At 34.7% G+C, this 18,967-nt stretch overlaps 1 protein-coding gene across 1 annotated transcript in view; it reads right to left on the reverse strand.

Moving 5' to 3' along the window:
• LOC144964300 (growth hormone-releasing hormone receptor-like) overlaps positions 1-18,967 on the reverse strand; it is an 81,164-nt gene that overhangs the window by 24,725 nt on the left and 37,472 nt on the right. Inside the window, exons 3-5 of the mRNA XM_078898393.1 lie at positions 13,949-14,051; positions 11,024-11,137; positions 3,271-3,395 (exon numbers count right to left, since the gene is read on the reverse strand). Coding sequence (XP_078754519.1) covers positions 3,271-3,395; positions 11,024-11,137; positions 13,949-14,051 — 342 coding nt within the window. The remainder of the gene's footprint in view (positions 1-3,270; positions 3,396-11,023; positions 11,138-13,948; positions 14,052-18,967) is intronic.

Raw genomic sequence — 18,967 nt, forward strand, 5'->3', positions numbered from 1 at the left:
CCATTGTTCCGATAGTTTAGAACCAATTATTAAGTTACTATGCGTCATTACGAGGGAAGTGATGTCACGACTGTTGAAACTTAGTTATGCTATCAACTCTTGGGGTTTATATTGTAAGTTTTTCTTCACAGCAATTTAACTAATAAATTTATTAATAGCAAAATTGATAAATAATTTCCGACAGAGGAAAAACTCTTTGGGGCCTGTTCCAAGGGAAAACTTGAATATTTTACGTATACCAGCTACAGTGCAAAACAGAAAAGTGAGCTGGGGCGAGGTGACTTACTCGAGGTAACACATAGCGGAGGGGAAGTGAACTCTGTACCCATCGGCTGATTACAAAGCAAAGACCACGATGCTACACGGCGTCTTACATCCAATAAATTTATATGACAAGATATCTTTATTTAGAAAACGGTATAGATAGGATGAAGATGACGTCACTCAGGTTTTTGTTATTGCTTTTTGCCATCCGCATTTATGAGTAATTCTCACTAAACTGTATTACCCAGACTATAAACGTTCAAAGTTACATATAGTTTTGTGTGTTTGCCCGACATATTTCCGGATGGCAATTTTGTGAGCTTCTTAGTCAAGCGTATACTATCTATAATATTAGTTTTTACGTGGCTATATCAATAGACTCAATAGCACAATCAAACCGAAAAATACTGCTTTTGAAGAAAAAAACTCCAGACTGATTGTGTTATTTAAACAAGGAAAACGCGGTCAAGATTGCGGTCAGATAAGCTTCAAGAGACATGATTTAGTCCTTATGAAGGAAAATGATTTCACAGTAGAGATCCCAAGAGACACGAAATAATATTGTTGTGATGTCGAAAAACAATCTTACCACCAAATAAGTAGATAATGGCTTTTCCACTACTCTCTCTCTCTCTCTCTTTCTCTCTCTCTCTCTCTCTCTCTCTCTCTCTCTATCTATCTATCTATCTATCTATCTATCTCTCTCTGCCTCAGCGTTACGGTCTTTGCTTCGTACCCGAAAGGTACCGAGTTCGATCACCAGGCGCTGCGATGTGTGGCCTTAAGCAAGTCACCTCGCCTTGCTCAATTTGCGACACTGCACTGCGGATGACGCCTGGGCTATTCCAGTCTTCCCTTGGAATTGACCCTAGAGACAAATTTCCCATATGAATACAGGGAATTTTATTATATTTTATTTACATTCATTTTATTTTATTTTATTTTCTATTTTATAAATAATGCCTATTCCAGTTAAGAAGTTGCTTCACTAAAAGAAAAGTAATATGCTGTCCGCTAGTATTTCTTGGAAATGGAAAACGGGTAGATATATTGACCATATCTTAATCAACACAGAAAAAAAAAACTACGGAAATTCAGCTCTAATAAACTGACAGGCGCCATGTTAGCGACATGTCCTACATGTTAAGTGTTGGTTGGTTTGGAACCCCTTGTAATTCGCTTTAAGCACGTTTAGTAGATTTTGTGCTACATACATGCGCGGGGTTTTTAATTTAATTTTTTTTTAAAACTATGGCTAATCCCGATCCCAGGCTTTCAAAGAGTATGTATATCATTCTGATAACAATGTTGTATTACAACAAGAAATGGCAAAATCACATGTCAGCAAATTTTAGCAAATTAAATTTATATTGAAGAAAAGTGAGTAATAATAATAATAATAATAATAAATAATAATAATAATGATAATAATAATAATAATAATAATAATAATAATATAATAATAATAATAATAATAATAATAATAATATAATAATAATAATAATAATAATAATAATAATAATAATAATAATAATAAATAATAATAATAATAATATAATAATAATAATAATAATGCTGAAAACTTATATCATAGCGCTTTAACTCCAAGACACCAGACTCTAAGCGCTTAAATTACAAATTACATTGGCTAAAACATACTCATTCACACACACACAAGCACACACATATACGCACACACACACACACACAAGCACACACACAAACATACACACACAACACAACACAAAAACAGATGCCTATCATGCTTCTCATATCGTCTACTAAAATTGAAACATACGTTTTAAACGAGCGTTTAAAAATAGACAAAGATTCTTTTTCACGAATGCTCACTCTGTGATAAGGCATTCCAAACTGAGGATACGAAATGAGTGGCACCCGCCATCTACGATACCGATACCCACGGATATCGAACCAAAATGGGATTTCTTAATGGAGAAATCTTATGTTGGGCGATTACAACCTTTTACCGAAGATCAACGATAGAAAAGAAATATTGAGTGCTTAGGTGACAGTTCCCCGAGGGAATAATAAAACCAACTTCATCCTGGAACAGATACGTTGGAGTCGTTAAATATGGGGGATGCTTTACACATAGACATTTTAAGCTGAAAACAAGTACCAGTTTGTAATTTTACGTCATTCTTCGACATTTCTTTATTGAAACGATATTATATATATATATATATTATATAATATATATATATAAATATATATATATATATATATATATATATATATATATATAGTTTTATAAATAGCTCCTTTTATCAAAAAGTTGAGCACTATTATTTCATGGTTTTTGTTTTTATAATTTGTAGATATAGCTTTTGAAGCTATAATGAAATATGTAGTTTGAATTTTTAGCTTTTGCCACTTTAAGAAAATTAAATGATTTTCCTCAAACGAGGCATAAAACCTAGTCTATTTTTTTAATTTTTTTTTTTTTTTTATAATAACTACATTCTTAGGCATTACAATATTAGGCACTACAATCTTAGGCACTACAATCTTAGGGACTACAATCTTAGGCACTATAATCTTAGGCACTAAAATCTTAGGCACTACAATCTTAGGCATCTAAACTGTCACGACATTATAAAATACTCGCTGGATTCAAGCACGCCGCATTCAAGCAATACGACACGCTGTAGTTGGGTAACCGAAACTTTTTATATAGAATAAGTCGTTAATTTCCAGCCATGAGCATCGGATTTCGACAAGCACGGATTCCGGCACGCTTCTTTGGCTTCTCCGGAGAGCGTGCTAAAATCCAGCAAGTTCTGTACCCGACGTGTACATATGCAGGTCTGACATCCGAACCCATTTATGGACCTATTTTAACATTGTTGTAATGGACAATTTTTTGCGTCATCTTTTGTTATTTCCATTACAACAATGAGCGCCATAAGAAAATGGGTTATCAGACCTGCACGTCGACTGTATGTACCTCTTAGTGGAAGCAAATCATAAGTAAGAGTAACTTACGGCATGAAAGCTGAGATCAATTGCTGGCTTGACACAATCGCTAAAATTTGTCCATTCATGTTTTACTTCCGGATCAGGATTTACCCACCATGTTCCATTTTTAGTACATGACTTGGTAGCCAGCTCTGCGGATGATTAAAACAGTAATGATATTATTCTTCTTGTACCTTAAGATATGGCTATTTGTGTAATTACGTCATCACTTTTTGCGCAGACCTTTAACTAGCCTCTCTCTCTCTCTCTCTCTCTATATATATATATATATATATATATATATATATATATATATAGAGAGAGAGAGAGAGAGAGAGAGAGAGAAAGAGAGAGAGAGAGAGAGAGAGAGAGAGAGAGAGAGAAAATAAGTAGGAGTGAAATATCTGTTCCATATTACAGTTATCGTTTAACGTTATAACAAGTGTAACTAAATGACAAATTGCCATATTTATGGACAATAAAGATCTATTATTATTATTATTATTATTATTATTATTATTATTATTATTATTATTATTATTATTATTATTATTATTATTATTATTATTATTATTATCATTATTATTATTATTATTATTATTATTATTATTATTATTATTATTATATATACATATATATATATATATATATATATAAAATTGTGTATTACGTCATCACTTTTTGTAATAAAGATCGATTGATAGCTCATGATCATTTTTAGAATAATCTCATCTCATGTAGTTCCATATCTGAAGCAGACGTCGGAGGTCATCTTCCGCCAAGCTGATCTATCTCTTGCCAATTCTATTAAAGCAGCGCCACCTTTCTCAGCTTCATCTGTCCAAGTTCTTATCCCTTTCAAATACGTTATTCTTTGTCTTCCTCTTATTCTTTTTCCATTCATCTTTCCAGTCAAGGCGAGTATTTCCAAACCAGGGTGGCGGATAATGTGTCCTAAAAATTCCATTTGGCGTTTGATGATTTTTGTTATCAGTGATCTTTTTCTGTTTGCCATTTCTAAAATTTCTTCATTTCTTTTCCTTTCCATCCATGACACCCTCATCATTCTTCTGTAAAACCACATTTCCACTGCCTCCAGTCTTTTAACCATGGTCTTGTTTATGGTCCAGCTCTCACAACCATATAGCAGCACAGACAGTACATAGCAATCCAGGACTTTGATTTTTGTTTTCATGCTAATATTCCTGTTTTTCATAATTGTATGCAGCTGGTTGAATGCATTCTTCGCCATACCTATTCTTTTCTTTATTTCACAATCTGATTTTCCATTGGATGTTACATTGAAGCCTAAATATTTGAAACATTCAACTTGTTGTATTGTTTGTCCTCTGCTTGTTATTACACAGGCTGGTGGGTTATTATTTTTAGATACCGTCATACATTCTGTTTTAGATATATTCAGTTCCAGTCCCATATTTTCACTACTCCTGACTACAACATCCAGTAATTCTTGTAGTTCATGTTCAGATTCTGCCAGTAGAATAATAGTTATCGTTAAATAAAATCATTATCACCCAATACATTTCGAATGCTGGGTTTGAAATGTAAAATTAGGCTGAAAAATATTTATTTAAACTGGCCAGTGATTAAAAGCCCATAACTTGAATATTTTCATATCATCTTATTCTATAATCCGTAGCAATATCTCAATTTAGCATTGATCTTAAATGTTTGTTATATTTTTTAAATGCCCGTGAGATAGTTCTTGCATTCTCGGTTAATCATCATGAACTTGTTTCAAAGGACTGTTTACTCAGTTGAGAAAATGAGATTGATCCTTAAATATCCAAATTATCATTCATGTTATCATGAGATTTTATATCCGCTACTTTGTGTATTTTTTTTTTTTTTTGTTAGTATAGGATGAATAAATGTTTGGGAAGTTTTATTTTACTGAAATCGGTCAACAAATTTTACTGGAAAGAACAACGTTTTAACTCAATTTCTATTGTTAGAAGTTGTAAGAATATGTGGCTTTCTAGGATATTTACGCTAAAGATAGAATGAAGTTGACGTCACTCGGGTCTTTGTTATTGAATTTTGCCATCCGCGTATATGAGTAATTATCACTAAACTGTATTGACCAGACTATAACGTTTAAGGTTACACATAGTATTGTGTGTTGGTCCGTTATACTGCAGAGTGGCAGCGTTGTGAGATTCTTAGCCCAGCGCATACTATCTATTTAGCGGTAATTGTTTATGCAAATTAGCTAGTTGACTGCCGTACTCTGGAAAGACTCGTATTCATAAGTTTAAACAGAAAACTCGTCCTTCAAATATACGATCGATTTAAATGACTCTGATCTTCGCAAAAACTCTCAAACCAGATTGACGACAGAGAAATGAATTTTGTAGGTCACCTCTGTAGTTGGAGAAAATTTCTATAAAATTTATCTGTCATCAATCTGTAATTTAGTAATGTATTTATGTCTTTATTGTTTGTTTGTTTTTGTTGGCTGAAGAAGGGTTTTGAGCCCGAAATGTTCCGTGTTGAGTAGTTTGTTCTTTTTTTTGGAGCTATTTATATTCATTTTTGTTTATTGATAATAAGTTCACAAAAGAAAGATTTATCAAAAAAAAAATTAAATAATATTTTACACGGCTTTAAATGTTCTTTTTATTTCACACAGGGCATCAATTCTTGCAAAGGCTACTTTGAGAAAGAAGTAAATTTAATTTTGATTTTTAAATTATATTGTCTAATAATATATTATTTCTCGACCCGTGGGTGCTTTACATGGCTTGTTAGTAAATGGTTACTCACATGGGCCTCTATCAATATATATATATATATATATATATATATATATATATATATATATGTATATATATAATATGTGTGTGTGTGTGTGTGTGTGTATTTATATACCAAAGAAATTTAGTTCTGCTTTATCGATGATATGCCTGTTCCTGTTACAAAAAGGCAATAGAGGCAACCATTAATTATTTGACTCGTGTGTTGTCGAGCAGAGGATGTTCACAATGAAATAAATGTAATAATAAATAATGAATCAATAAAACGGTCAAGTCCCACTTGCATTCGATAAGAAAACTAGTGTCAGATTTATTCTGGGTGTGTGTACATATTTTATAATTTATTTTAGATTAAACTCATTGATTGAATGATGTCCTCTTGTTTTCAGTCGTTCTATTTATATCAGAACTTGGAGTGTTAATCTTTGTTTGTTGATTCTCAGAGTTTCCTGGGATGCTGTCTCAAGAAGTCTTCTACGGGCATGTCAATAAGGCTTCCCTCTTTGTGGTGATGTTGGGTGTAGCTTGGCAATGCACTCAATACCAAGGACACCTGAACATCGAGGATCTTAAAATATCCTAGATATACACAACGATAAGGAATGTCTGTGTTTGTATTGTCCGCCCGATTGGAGAAGGCAGGATGTGAGCCCTCAGATATCGTATATATTGGAAAAAATATATATAAAAGAGGTATATAGTTATATAGCTGAAGTATCATTAGCTCCTTTTATCAAAAGTTGAGCACTATTATTTCATGGCTTTTGTTTTTATAATTAATATATTTATACACACACACACACACATATATATATAATATATATATATATATATATATATATATATATGTATATATAAGATTAAGTAATGTAATAGCATTCGCAGATGATATTGATTTCGTCACTAGAAAAGAATTCAACGTAAAAGTCGTACAAGAAGCATCAGAGAAACACAATCTTTCGTAAAAGTCGATAAAACCGACATTGCGAAACTTGACAATGACGACCAAAAGTGGAAAAGAACGAAAAAAAAGTGGGATCGTTAGTAGGAGACAAAGAAGACGTAGAAAGATGGAAACATCTCTCGACAGCCGCTCCCAATAAGCTGACATACGAATGACTGAGAAACAACAAACTGAAAAGAAAATCAAAAATAAAACTATTCAAGAGCCTTGTTAAATCAGTACTTATTTACAACTGTGGAACATGGGTACTAACGAAAAAAGCGAAGAAGATAAACTAGATGCCTTCCAGTCGAAACAGCTCAGGAGAATTCTAAATATCCACTTCCCAACCAAAACAAGTAACAAATAGATGTAGCTACATAAAATGCGAAAAAAACACCGTTATCAATCCCCATTTTGGAAACAAGATGGAGACTATTTGACCATATTTTAAGGAGAGACAAAAATATTCCAGCTAATAAGGCAATGGCGTTATTCTTTACACCAAGCGGACATAACAAACACGAAGGAAGAACCACAACATGCAGAATACACTTCGATAAATAAAGACCCCAAGCGCCTCTATGACACACAAGAACTGAGATGCGAAAAGGATTTAGAACATCTGAGATCCATCGCAGCAGACGGTCACGAAAGAACTCACTCAACAAATCCGAGAAGCTGCCAAAGCGTCCCAGTCCGAAGAATAGGAGGCGATCGGCAATAAAGTCAAGTAAGCCAATGTAAATCCTGCTGCTTTGCATTTCAACATTGTCAACAATCTACCTGTCAAACTTTTCACAATGTCAGCCATCTTGAACACATTTTCCAGCGTGACCAATTAGATAGATTGTCCCAAGTCATATAAATTCATATCTATATCTGTAATAGTATGATGAATGACGCAATATATTTTTTAAAAATTCTGAGTAGCAAGCAGCTAGAAACAATATTTCTAGATCTGGAGCTATAACTTATTCAAAATAGATAGAATGAAGTTGACGTCACTCAGGTCTTTGCCATTATTTTTTGCCATCCGCGTTTATCAATAATTCTCACTTAATTGACTGTATTAACCATACTATAAACGTACATGGTTACACAGAGTTTTGTGTGTTGGTCCGTTATACTTCCGGATGGCAATGTTGTGAGCTTCTTAGTCAAGAGCATACTGTCTCTTGTTCGCGTGTTCTAGATATCTCTTCCATGAACAAGGGAGTAAGAATCTGTTCATTTTAAACGAGTTAACTGTCATACTCTGGACAAAGACACGTATTTTTGAAAAGTCCTTCAAATATCCACTGACTTAAAACAACTGAGCGTTTATATAGAACAATATCCTCTAAACGTGCTCAAAACGCTTTACAAACCATCCCTGACCAACAGAAACAGATGGAGTGTAGAACGAGACATGTCGCCTGTTAGGCGATATGACATTTGTTTTTCGACAGAGACAACGCTGCTAACGGCTAGGTACTCATTTGACACCTGAGTACGTTAAAGAATGTGAGTAAAGATCCTTTTCCAGGGACTCAACTATGCGCCGAGCGAGACTCAAACCCAAGACCTTCCGATCCGAAGGCAAATGTCATGCCACAAGATCACATAACCACGCAAATGACCTTGGCAATAGTAGAAAGATGAGTTTTCTTGAGGCCCCAGATTAGAGGGCTTTTGTAAAGATAGCTATTTGAAGGACGTGTTTTCTGGCCAATAACAGGCCTGCCTAGTACTACGAAAAATTGGTAGAAATAAACATTTTTGGCTCCAGCTACAGAACAAACTCGCTTCTTTGATTCAATAAACTTTGTGGAAAAGAAAAATTTAGTTCCTCAGAACCTATATTCAGGACATTGGAGCATTTTTGGATCATGCTGAGGGCAACTTATGTATTTCTATAGCTATTTAACGCTCTCCTCACCAGCCATTTTCAGGATTTTCCCCAAAACTTCACGCCCAACTAACACAAAAATATATTTCTGATCACTCAAACACAATAGCAGTAAGTTCTTAGGATAAATAATTTCTTTAGCAAAACATGTTCTACAACACAATGTTCATTTTCTTTAAATTTTATGATGTACAAAGAGAAATTTGAATAAGAAAAATGTTGGTTGTATCGTAACGAATGTGACGATTTTCCTTTAGTTGGTAAGAGAGGGTTAAAGGAACTTTACTTTTTTTCCCTTGAAGACTACGGATTTCCGAGATTTCAAGTAGACAGATCTGCAATAAATAAGTGTCCATCCACAGTACATCAATTATCTTGTTTATATCCAAGTATTAATATATTTTCCTAAATCGGGGCTAGAAAAATTCAACATACATATTAATATATCGAATTTTCAACTTCGGGGAGCGGGGGAGGGGGAGTGGGGGGGGGGAGAAGTAAACATTCTTCCATTGGTCTGTTATCTTTACTTAATTTGATAAAGTAATGCTGGTCTCACATCGCGATGAATCTCATAACAATAATATATTGAATTAATTTTTCTCTAAATTCCATTCCCTCTCATGTCGTCCTGATTCCCCCCCCCCCCCCCCCCCCCCCCCACACACACACACACAAAGACACACATACATTTCCGGTGAGGTCTTCTCGTTTTAGTTACATCAGACTGTTGAATCGTGAACGATAGGATAATTGGACCCTGGGGCAAGAACGTCGAGTCATGGACATGAATAATATTAACGGGGATCCAACAGCGAAAAAGAAGGAGGAAAAAAAAGCTTTCAAGAATAACTGTAGACTGGATATTCAAATTAATATCTGTACTCTCATAATTCCTTCTTCATCGTTCTCTGGAAAAACCCCATACTTTAAAGTACGGCCAGAAAACTCGTCCTTCAAATTTCGATCGATTGAAATGACCCTCTTCTTGGCAAAAAAAAAAAACCAATAAACTCTCAAATCTGCGGCTATGTGGTCTTGTGGTATGACACTCGCTTTCGGATAGGAAGGTCCTGGGTTTAAACCTCGCTCGGCGCATAGTTGAGTCCTAGGAGAAGGCCTTTACTCATATTCTTTCACCGTACTCAGGTGTAAAAATAGTACCCGCCCGTTAACAGCGTTGTCTCTGTCCGAAAAAAAATGTAATATCGCCTAGCAGGCGTTATGTCACGTCCTACATTTTAAATGTTGATGTTGGTCAGGGACCCCTTGTAAAGCGCTTTGAGCACGATTCGTGAATATTGCGCTATATAAAAGTTCAATTTAAATTTAAGAGTTCGCGTATGTATGTACGTGTGTAGGCTTTGTATATCAAAGACCCTATTGTACCAAACTTTCGAAATAACTCTCGATGCCAGATAAAATGATTTGATTATTTAACCAATAATAATAAAAAGAGTCAACTTGGCTTCATTATCACTTAGCTTCTTTTATAAGACGGATGACTCTCATCTTGGCAAGAAGAAAAAAACCTCTCAAACCTGGGACTTCGCGTATGTATGTACGTGTATTTGGATAATCAAAGATCGTATTATACCAAACTTTCGAAATGACGCTCGATGTCAGATAAAATGTTTTGATTATTTAACCAATAATAATAAAAAAAAGTCAACTCGGCCTCGTTATCACTTAGTATCTTTTATAAGAAGGATGATAATGGATGCGGATCGATGTTTAGTCAATGGTAGGTAACTATGACGATGAATGGAGATTAACTATAATAGCGATGTAAATAAGAGAAAAGGGAGGGGGTGGTGAAAAGAAGGAAAAATATAAAAAGATGGAGAAAGAAGATAATAAAATAATGTTATTTTTTTCTATGATTTTCAAGAGTCGATTCTGTGTAACTCTGAAAAAAAAACATATTTTAAAATTTGGCCAGAAAACTCATTCTTCAAATATCGATCGATTTAAATGACCCTCATTCTGGCAAAAAAAAAAAAACAAAAAAAAAACCCTCAAACATGGTACTTCGCAAAATCCCAGCTTGAGAGTTTTATTCTAAAATGAGAGTCGCTTAAAAAGATTGATATTTGAAGGACGAGTTTTCTGGCCAAATTAATTCTAAAAGATGAGTTTTTCCAGAGTACGACAGTATAATAGTCTTACCGTGTGTATTGAAACCGTTGACGTAGTTGGGACACGGTTGTGACGTCACAGAGTTAGCGGGTGTTCTATCCCAGCACAGCATGCTGTCCCAGGTCACTTGGCACGACTTCCCATCTGAAATGTAGATTTAAACATTGAGCTTATATATAGCGCAAAATCCACTAAATGTGCCCAAAGCGCTTTACAATGGGTCCCTGACAAAAAGCAACATATAACATGTAGAACGAAACATGACGCCTGTCAGGCGATATTACATTTTTTTTCCGGACAGAGACAAGACTGTTACCGGCCAGGTACTCATTTTACACCTGACTACGGTGAGAGAATGTGAGTAAAGAGCCTTTTCCAAGGACTCAACTATGCGCCGAGCGCGAATCTCGAAACCAGGACCTTCCGATCCGCAAGCGAGTGTCATACCACTTGACCACATAACCGCACAATTAATTTATTGGAGAAGATCAAGAACGATAGCAGAAAAAGTCCTAAACGTATTGATTTTGTCTAACAATAATTATGTACAATAACGATACAACAAGCAACTGCTAAGATAATCAACAAATTAATTTGCCATAGGTTTTTGACCCTCTCCCTACCACCTAAAGCAAAATCGTCAGATTTGTCACGACACCATATACATTTTTTCTTGTTCAGATTTATTTTGTACATCAAACACTTTGAAGAATGATCTTTGTTTAATTAATAAGAACATAACGTTGTTTTGTAGAGAGATTGTCTGAGTCTAAAAAGGTATTTTTTCTACTGTGTAAGACTGCCATTTTTGGGAGAATAAAAAAAAAAAATAAATGAGCATTTATATAGCGCAATATCCACTTAACGTGCTCAATGCGCTTTACAAGGGGTCAATGGTCAACAGCAACATTTAACATGTAGGACGAGACATGACGCCTGTTAGGCGATATTACAATTTTTCGGACAAAGACAACGCTGTTAACGGCCAGGTACTCATTTTACACCTGAGTACGGTGAGAGAATGTGAGTAAAGAGTCTTTTCCAAGGACTCAACTATGCGCCGAGCGAGGCTCGAACCCAGGACCTTCCGATCCGAAAGCGAGTGTCATACCACTAGACCACATAGCCGCACATTGTAGAGAGATTGTCTGAGTCTAAAAAGGTATTTTTTCTACTGTGTAAGCCTGCCATCTTTGGGAAAATACTGAAAAGGATCGGTAAGGAGAGAGTTAAGATATTGTTATTGTAATTCTCCCATTAACTCACTGAACCCAAACCCTCTACCAATCTGCTGCCAACTCTAACAAGAGATTGACCTTAAAAAATTACTCAGTTTTAAATTGGAGTGTACAAGGTTTGACTCGACTACAAATCATGTAGAAATTAAAAGACAGTAATGGTAATATGCATATAATTTGTTACTCAGAGAGATGAAAGAAGTAAATGATGGAGCAAAAGTAATACCAGGATTGTCGATGTCAGGACTGAGTGAGTTAAAGATTGGCCTTGACTGAATTTTCCAAGTCATTTGTTAGTTTCCAGCTTAGCTATAAATGGGGGGCCCCGATAGTTCAGTTGGTAGAGCATTCGCTTCATACGCAAAAGGACCAAGATCGATCTGGGTGGAGTCGAGATCTTTTTTTTTTTACACCCCCCCCCCCCCCCCAACCTGTTCATCCAGCAGTGAATAGGTAGCTGCGTCTGTTAAATTTGGCGAAAAGTACTTTGTGATAGACTAGCGTTCTATCTAAAGGCGAGTGTCCGTTTCACGCTATAGAAACCGGGATAAACTCAGCATATGGTTCGAACCGACATAATACGTTTTGAGACGATGGGTCAGTCACAAATGAAAATGGGCCCAATGGCTGTGAAGGACTAACTTATTTAGCTATAAATACCTATCAATTTATTGTCCAGCTTAACTAGTCTTTGACTAATTTCAAAATGGATGAATTAATTAAATACATTTTTCTGCTTGGTAATGGTGATATGTTGATGAAGATAACAATGATAATGTTGATGATGATGATGGTGATGATGATGATGATGATGGTGATCATATTGGTAATGATGATGATGCTGGTGATGATGATTGTGATGATGATAATGATGATGATGATGATGATGATGATGATGATGATGATGATCATGATGGTGGTGGTGGTGGTGGTGGTGCTGATAGTAGTGGTGGTGACGATGATAATGATGATGATGATGCTGATGATGATGATGCTGATGATGATGATGATGATGATCATGATGATGATGATGATGAGGATGATGATGATGATGATGATGATGATGATGATGATGATGATGATGATGGTTGAAGAAGAGAGAAGAAGAAGAAGAAGAAAGAAGAAGAAGAAGAAGAAGAAGAAGAAGAAGAAGAAGAAGAAGAAGAAGAAGAAGAGAAAGGGAGAAGAAGAAGAAGAGGAAGAAGAAGAAGAAGAAGAAGAAGAAGAAGAAGAAGAAGAAGAAGAAGAAGAAGAAGAAGAAGAAGAAGAAGAAGAAGAAGAAGATGAAGAAGAAGAAGATAGGGAGCGGGGTTGAAAAGATGGAATGATAAACACATGCATTTTGCGACCACTGTCTCATGAATACAAATGCAAAAAGGGAGTGATGCCAGTCACCCAATAGGATTAAACAGTCCTGACGTTATTTCCCCTCGTAATGACGCATAGTAACTTAGTAACTGGTTCTAAACTATCGGAACAATGGCGGACGCCCTTATGGAATAATTCTCCGACGAACATAAAAGTGTATCCAGAGGAGAAAATGATTATAAATCTGATCATGTTTTGACTTTTATACATTCTGATCACATGCCATGTGAAAAAGTTCTAGCCAGCATGGAGAATAAGAAATACCAATTTTCTTTGTTTAGAACCAAGCTGCTCGTTGCTAGGCGGACGTCACATCAGACTATTGAATCCTATTTGGAACCCAATTTACCTGTAAAGTTTTCCCTCTCTCTAATCTTGCTTAGTTTGTAGCATTTCTGTTTGGCGAGCAAAATTAGCCTTCTCTGTTCTTTTTCCGACATGACCGACACAATCTGAAATGTTAAATAATATTGTTTCATCATATTGTTGACATTTGAATACCGTCGAATAGAGAGTATGCGGTAAAGACTAAGGGAATTAATTTTTGACATATACGGTTCAGTCCCTTGATTAACGTATATATTTCTTCAAAATGGCGACCAATGCTTTCAACACAATGGACGGAAAACTGGACAAAGACTTATCAAGACTTATCCTCCAATTACGTACCGTCATATTTTTATCTATCTATCGATCGTTCGATCGCTATCTATCTATCAATCTGTCTATCTATCTATCTATCTATCTATCTATCTATCTATCTATCTATCTATCTATCTATCTATCTATCTATCTATCTATCTATCTATCCATCTGTCCATCTACCCATCCATCCATCCACCCATCCATCCATTCATCCATCCATCTATCTATCTATCTATCCATCTATCTATCTATCTATCTGTCTATCTATCTATCTATCTATCTATCTATCTATCTATCTATCTATCTATCTATCTATTATTATTATTATTAGGGCCAGTTGGGGTGATTAAAACCAGCTCGGAAATGTCCCCGTGGATTGAAACATATTAAATAACTATAATATCGACATCATTTGGCAGATATCGCCCTTCAGACGCGTCCATAAGGAGCCACTCACTGTTCCAACATCATTATATGATATACCTTGACATTGAAATAAACTGTCCGATAATACTTTTCTAAAGTGTGGGGAAGGGTGAACCACAGACTATCTATAGGGTGAACTCTATCAAATAATGTACATTTTACCATATTATTTTCTAAATAGATTTCAGTCTGGGTGAGGGAGGTGGGGGGGGGGGCATTTGGGGGCTGGTGTTAGTCACCTCAACCGGCCTTAGTCACCCCATTCCGCGGTACCTCCTTGTAACTTTTTGTTTGCGCGATGTGTCTCTAGGTCGGGAACGCCTTCCTTACATTTGTATCGTTTCACATACAAAGAATTATTACTTTTTCCTGGTGTTTGTTTCATCATTTAATGTCACCCGTCAAATTTCAACTGCAGCATCGAATAAAATTATTTATACACACACACACATAAACACACACACACACACATAAACACACTCACACACACACACACGAATATTCACACACACACACTCCAATACCCATATACACACCCACTCTGACAATAATTGAAAATAGAACTATAACGATAGACTTCAAATGTGTAAAATAATATCATTCTTTTAAGAACATAAAATGATGGAAGGTAATAATTGTGCACTGTTAGGTTCAATGATGAATAAGTTACCGAACTGTACTTATAATTACTCGTAATATTGAGAAGTTAGGGAGCAGGCACTGGTGTAAGATAAACATATTAAAAACTGTGGATGAAAGAGCGCCAGACAAAGCAAGAAAGAAAAGTGCCAAAAAAAAAAAAAAAAAAAAACATACATCCAAAAATCGGTCATCCTGTACATATGTTTTTGGGATGGTTTTTGTTTTCTTGTAATTAAATTTTTTTTTTGTCAAGTACTGTTTCATCCACACTTTTTTCAGATGTTTATAAGTATTATTGGAAAAGAGAACTCGTTAGGATAAAAGCAGTGAAAATAAAAATATTTTGAATTGTATTGAAATAGGGAAATTTATTGTAAAGAGAGCGGCGAAAATAGATACGGTAGATTATCATTGAAGGTGTTGATGGGTGGGCTAGAGAAAATTGATTTTGAACCAATGAAGGCTGCGAGATTTCATGATAAATGAAGTGGCAGCATCCTTGATGCATTAACCAGTCAACTGACGTACTGTGAAAAAGCATTATTAAAAATTTGGCCAGAAAACTCGACCTTCAAATATTGATCGATTTAAATGACCCTTACCTAAAAACCCTCCAACCTAGGACTTTAATGAAGACTTCACGAAGTCCCAGGTTTGAGAGTTTTAGCCAAGATGGGGGTAATTTAAACCATCGAAATTTAAAGGACGAGTTTTCTGGCAAAATTTTTAAATATGAGTAATTCAAAAGTACAGTAGTTAACTGATATGATAGTACTGAATGATGAATGGGAGTGATTATTTCCTCATGATCCACTTTCATCATCCGTTAAGACCAAGCACTCTGCGATCATAAATCGGTTATTCATATGCCCAGCAGTACAATTCCATTACCTAATAGTAGGAACCGTAAGAATGAGATGGATTGAGAGAGAGAGAGAGAGAGAGAGAGAGAGAGAGAGAGAGAGAGAGAGAGAGAGAGGAGGGAGAGAGAGAGAGAGAGAGAGAGTGAGAGAGAGAGGGAGAGAAAGAGAGAGAGAGAGAGAGAGAGAGAGATGGTTGAAGAATAAATTAATTTTATATTATTATGATTATTATTATTATTATTATTATTATTATTATTATTATTATATTATTATTATTATTATTATATTATTATTATTATATTATTATTATCATTATTAATAATAATAATAATAGTGTGGTGGTAGTAGTAGTAGTAGTAGTAGTAGTAGTAGTAGTAGTAGTAGTAGTAGTAGTAGTAGTAGTAGTAGAGTAGTAGCAGTAGTAGTAGTAGTAGTAGTAGTAGTAGTAGTAGTAGTAGTAGTAGTAGTAGTAGTAGTAGTAGTATAGTAGCAGTAGTAGCAGTAGTAGTAGTAGTAGTAGTAGTAGTAGTAGTAGTAGTAGTAGTAGTAGTAGTAGTAGTAGTATAGTAGTAGTAGTAGTAGTAGTAGTAGTATAGTAGTAGTAGTAGTAGTAGTAGTAGTAGTAGTAGTAGTATAAGTAGTAGTATAGTAGTAGTATATAGTAGTATTAGTATATAGTAATAGTATTATTATTATTATATTATTATTATTATTATATTATTATTATTATTATTATTATTATTATTATTATTATTATTATTATTTATTATATATTATTATTTATTATATTATTATTATTATTTATTATTATTATATATTATTATTATTATATTATTATTAGTAGTATTATTATATAGTAGTACTATAGTAGTTATTAGTAGTAGTAGTAGTAGTAGTAGTAGTAGTAGTAGTAGTAGTAGTAGTAGTAGTAGTAGTAGTAGTAGTAGTAGTAGTATAGTAGTAGTAGTAGTAGTAGTAGTAGTAGTAGTAGTAGTTAGTAGTAGTAGTATGTAGTAGTAGTAGTAGTAGTAGTAGTAGTAGTAGTTAGTAGTAGTAGTAGTAGTAGTAGTAGTAGTAGTAGTAGTAGTAGTAGTAGTAGTAGTAGTAGTAGTAGGTAGTAGAGGAGGAGGAGGAGGAGGAGGAGGAGGAGGAGGAGGAGCAGTGGTAGAAGTATTATTAACATCGACCTTACAGTCCATGTACTTGGATAATCTGATACCATTTATTTCTTTTATATTTTCTTTTTTTTATTGTTTTTTCGTCATTTTCATTTGTGACCCATCGTCTCAAAACGTATTATGTCGGTTCGAACCATATGCTTAAAAGCCGAAGTAAATGTTAAACTGGTCAAAAATATAAATTGTTGGCATTAGCACCCGAAAATATGGTATCCATTCTCCTCAATAATTAATACATACAAACACAACACAAGTCGGGTATTTCTGGCTTTAAATTCAATTTTCAATATCTTAACCAACTCGACTTAATACCATTTTGAGGCTGAGGGTCACATTTAGTGTGCCTTTTTTTTTTTGTCGTGGATATTTCACACAGAAACCTCATTTTCATTTCCTTTGAATGCCATACTTTTTTAAAACTGCAATTTCTACACCCTAAAAACATTTTATTCAGACACTACAAGAACATGGCATTTTGTATTTTGTTTTTAACCAGATAATTGCAGTTCTCTGGAAAAACACGTATTTAAAAATTTCGCTAGAAAACTCGTCCTTTCAATTTAGATCGATTTAATTGACCCCCATCTTGCCAAAAAATTCTCAAACCTGAGACTTGATGGAATACCTCGCGTGATCCTAGATTTGAGAGTTTTTGTTAAAGATTAGGGTCATTTAAATCGATCTATATTTGGAATGACGAGTTTTCAAGCCAAAATTTAAATCCGCGGTTTTCCAGAGTTCGGCAGTTAACTGGCTGAAAACGAAATACAAAAAATACCACGTTCTTGCATATCTTGGCAATGTCTTCAATCAAGACTCAGGTTTGAGAGTTTTATTGCCAAGATGCGGGTCATTGAAATCGATCTATATAATTTAAAAGGACGAATTTTTCTGGCCAATTTCTTTAAAAAATCTCTATCAAGAGTAGATGGCAGATGTCTGGATATTGAGACCCCGACAAGCTTTAGATGCAGACCTAATCCCCGTTGATCTTGCTATGTAGCTCATTTTGGAGTATATTTCATTTTCCGTAGGCGGATTTCAATTATTCTATATCCCGACATGATATTGAACCGTTTTCACAAAGAAAACAATAACATCAAAACGACTAGAGATCGATGAATGTGGCTGTAATATTATATCAGTGTGAATATGGCATAGACGTCGTGACGTAACACCGTCTACTTTTCCGGTTACAAAATCATTGGATGTGCTTATGCATCCAGTTCTTCAGGAAGAGAATTTTAGTCTAGAAAATGAAAAAAATTGACTTATATTTTGTTATCAATATATTGTAATATAAATTTTTCACCTTTGATATTTATTTTTTTAATTTTAATTTTTTTTCTGATGTCACTTGGACATGTGACTAGATTGAGACATATCATCACATTTTTATTTCTATTGTCTGCCAGGCTTTTTTCCCAAAGGTCGTTGTTGTAACATTCAATACAAATAGATATCAATTCTAAATAAATTTGAACAGTTGAGGGAATATGGAATATAGTGTTTGAGCAAGATCTTCAAACTGTCTCTCCTCCCCCACACCGGCGGAGACTGAAAGAACCAGACTTTCGAAGGCCATAGACGTCTTCACATTGATGAAGTTTTTTG

This window comes from Berghia stephanieae, chromosome 2 (genome assembly GCF_034508935.2).
Source record: "Berghia stephanieae isolate SIO BIC M18660-M18661 chromosome 2, UCSD_Bste_1.3, whole genome shotgun sequence".
In the NCBI taxonomy this organism is placed as follows: domain Eukaryota; kingdom Metazoa; phylum Mollusca; class Gastropoda; order Nudibranchia; family Aeolidiidae; genus Berghia; species Berghia stephanieae.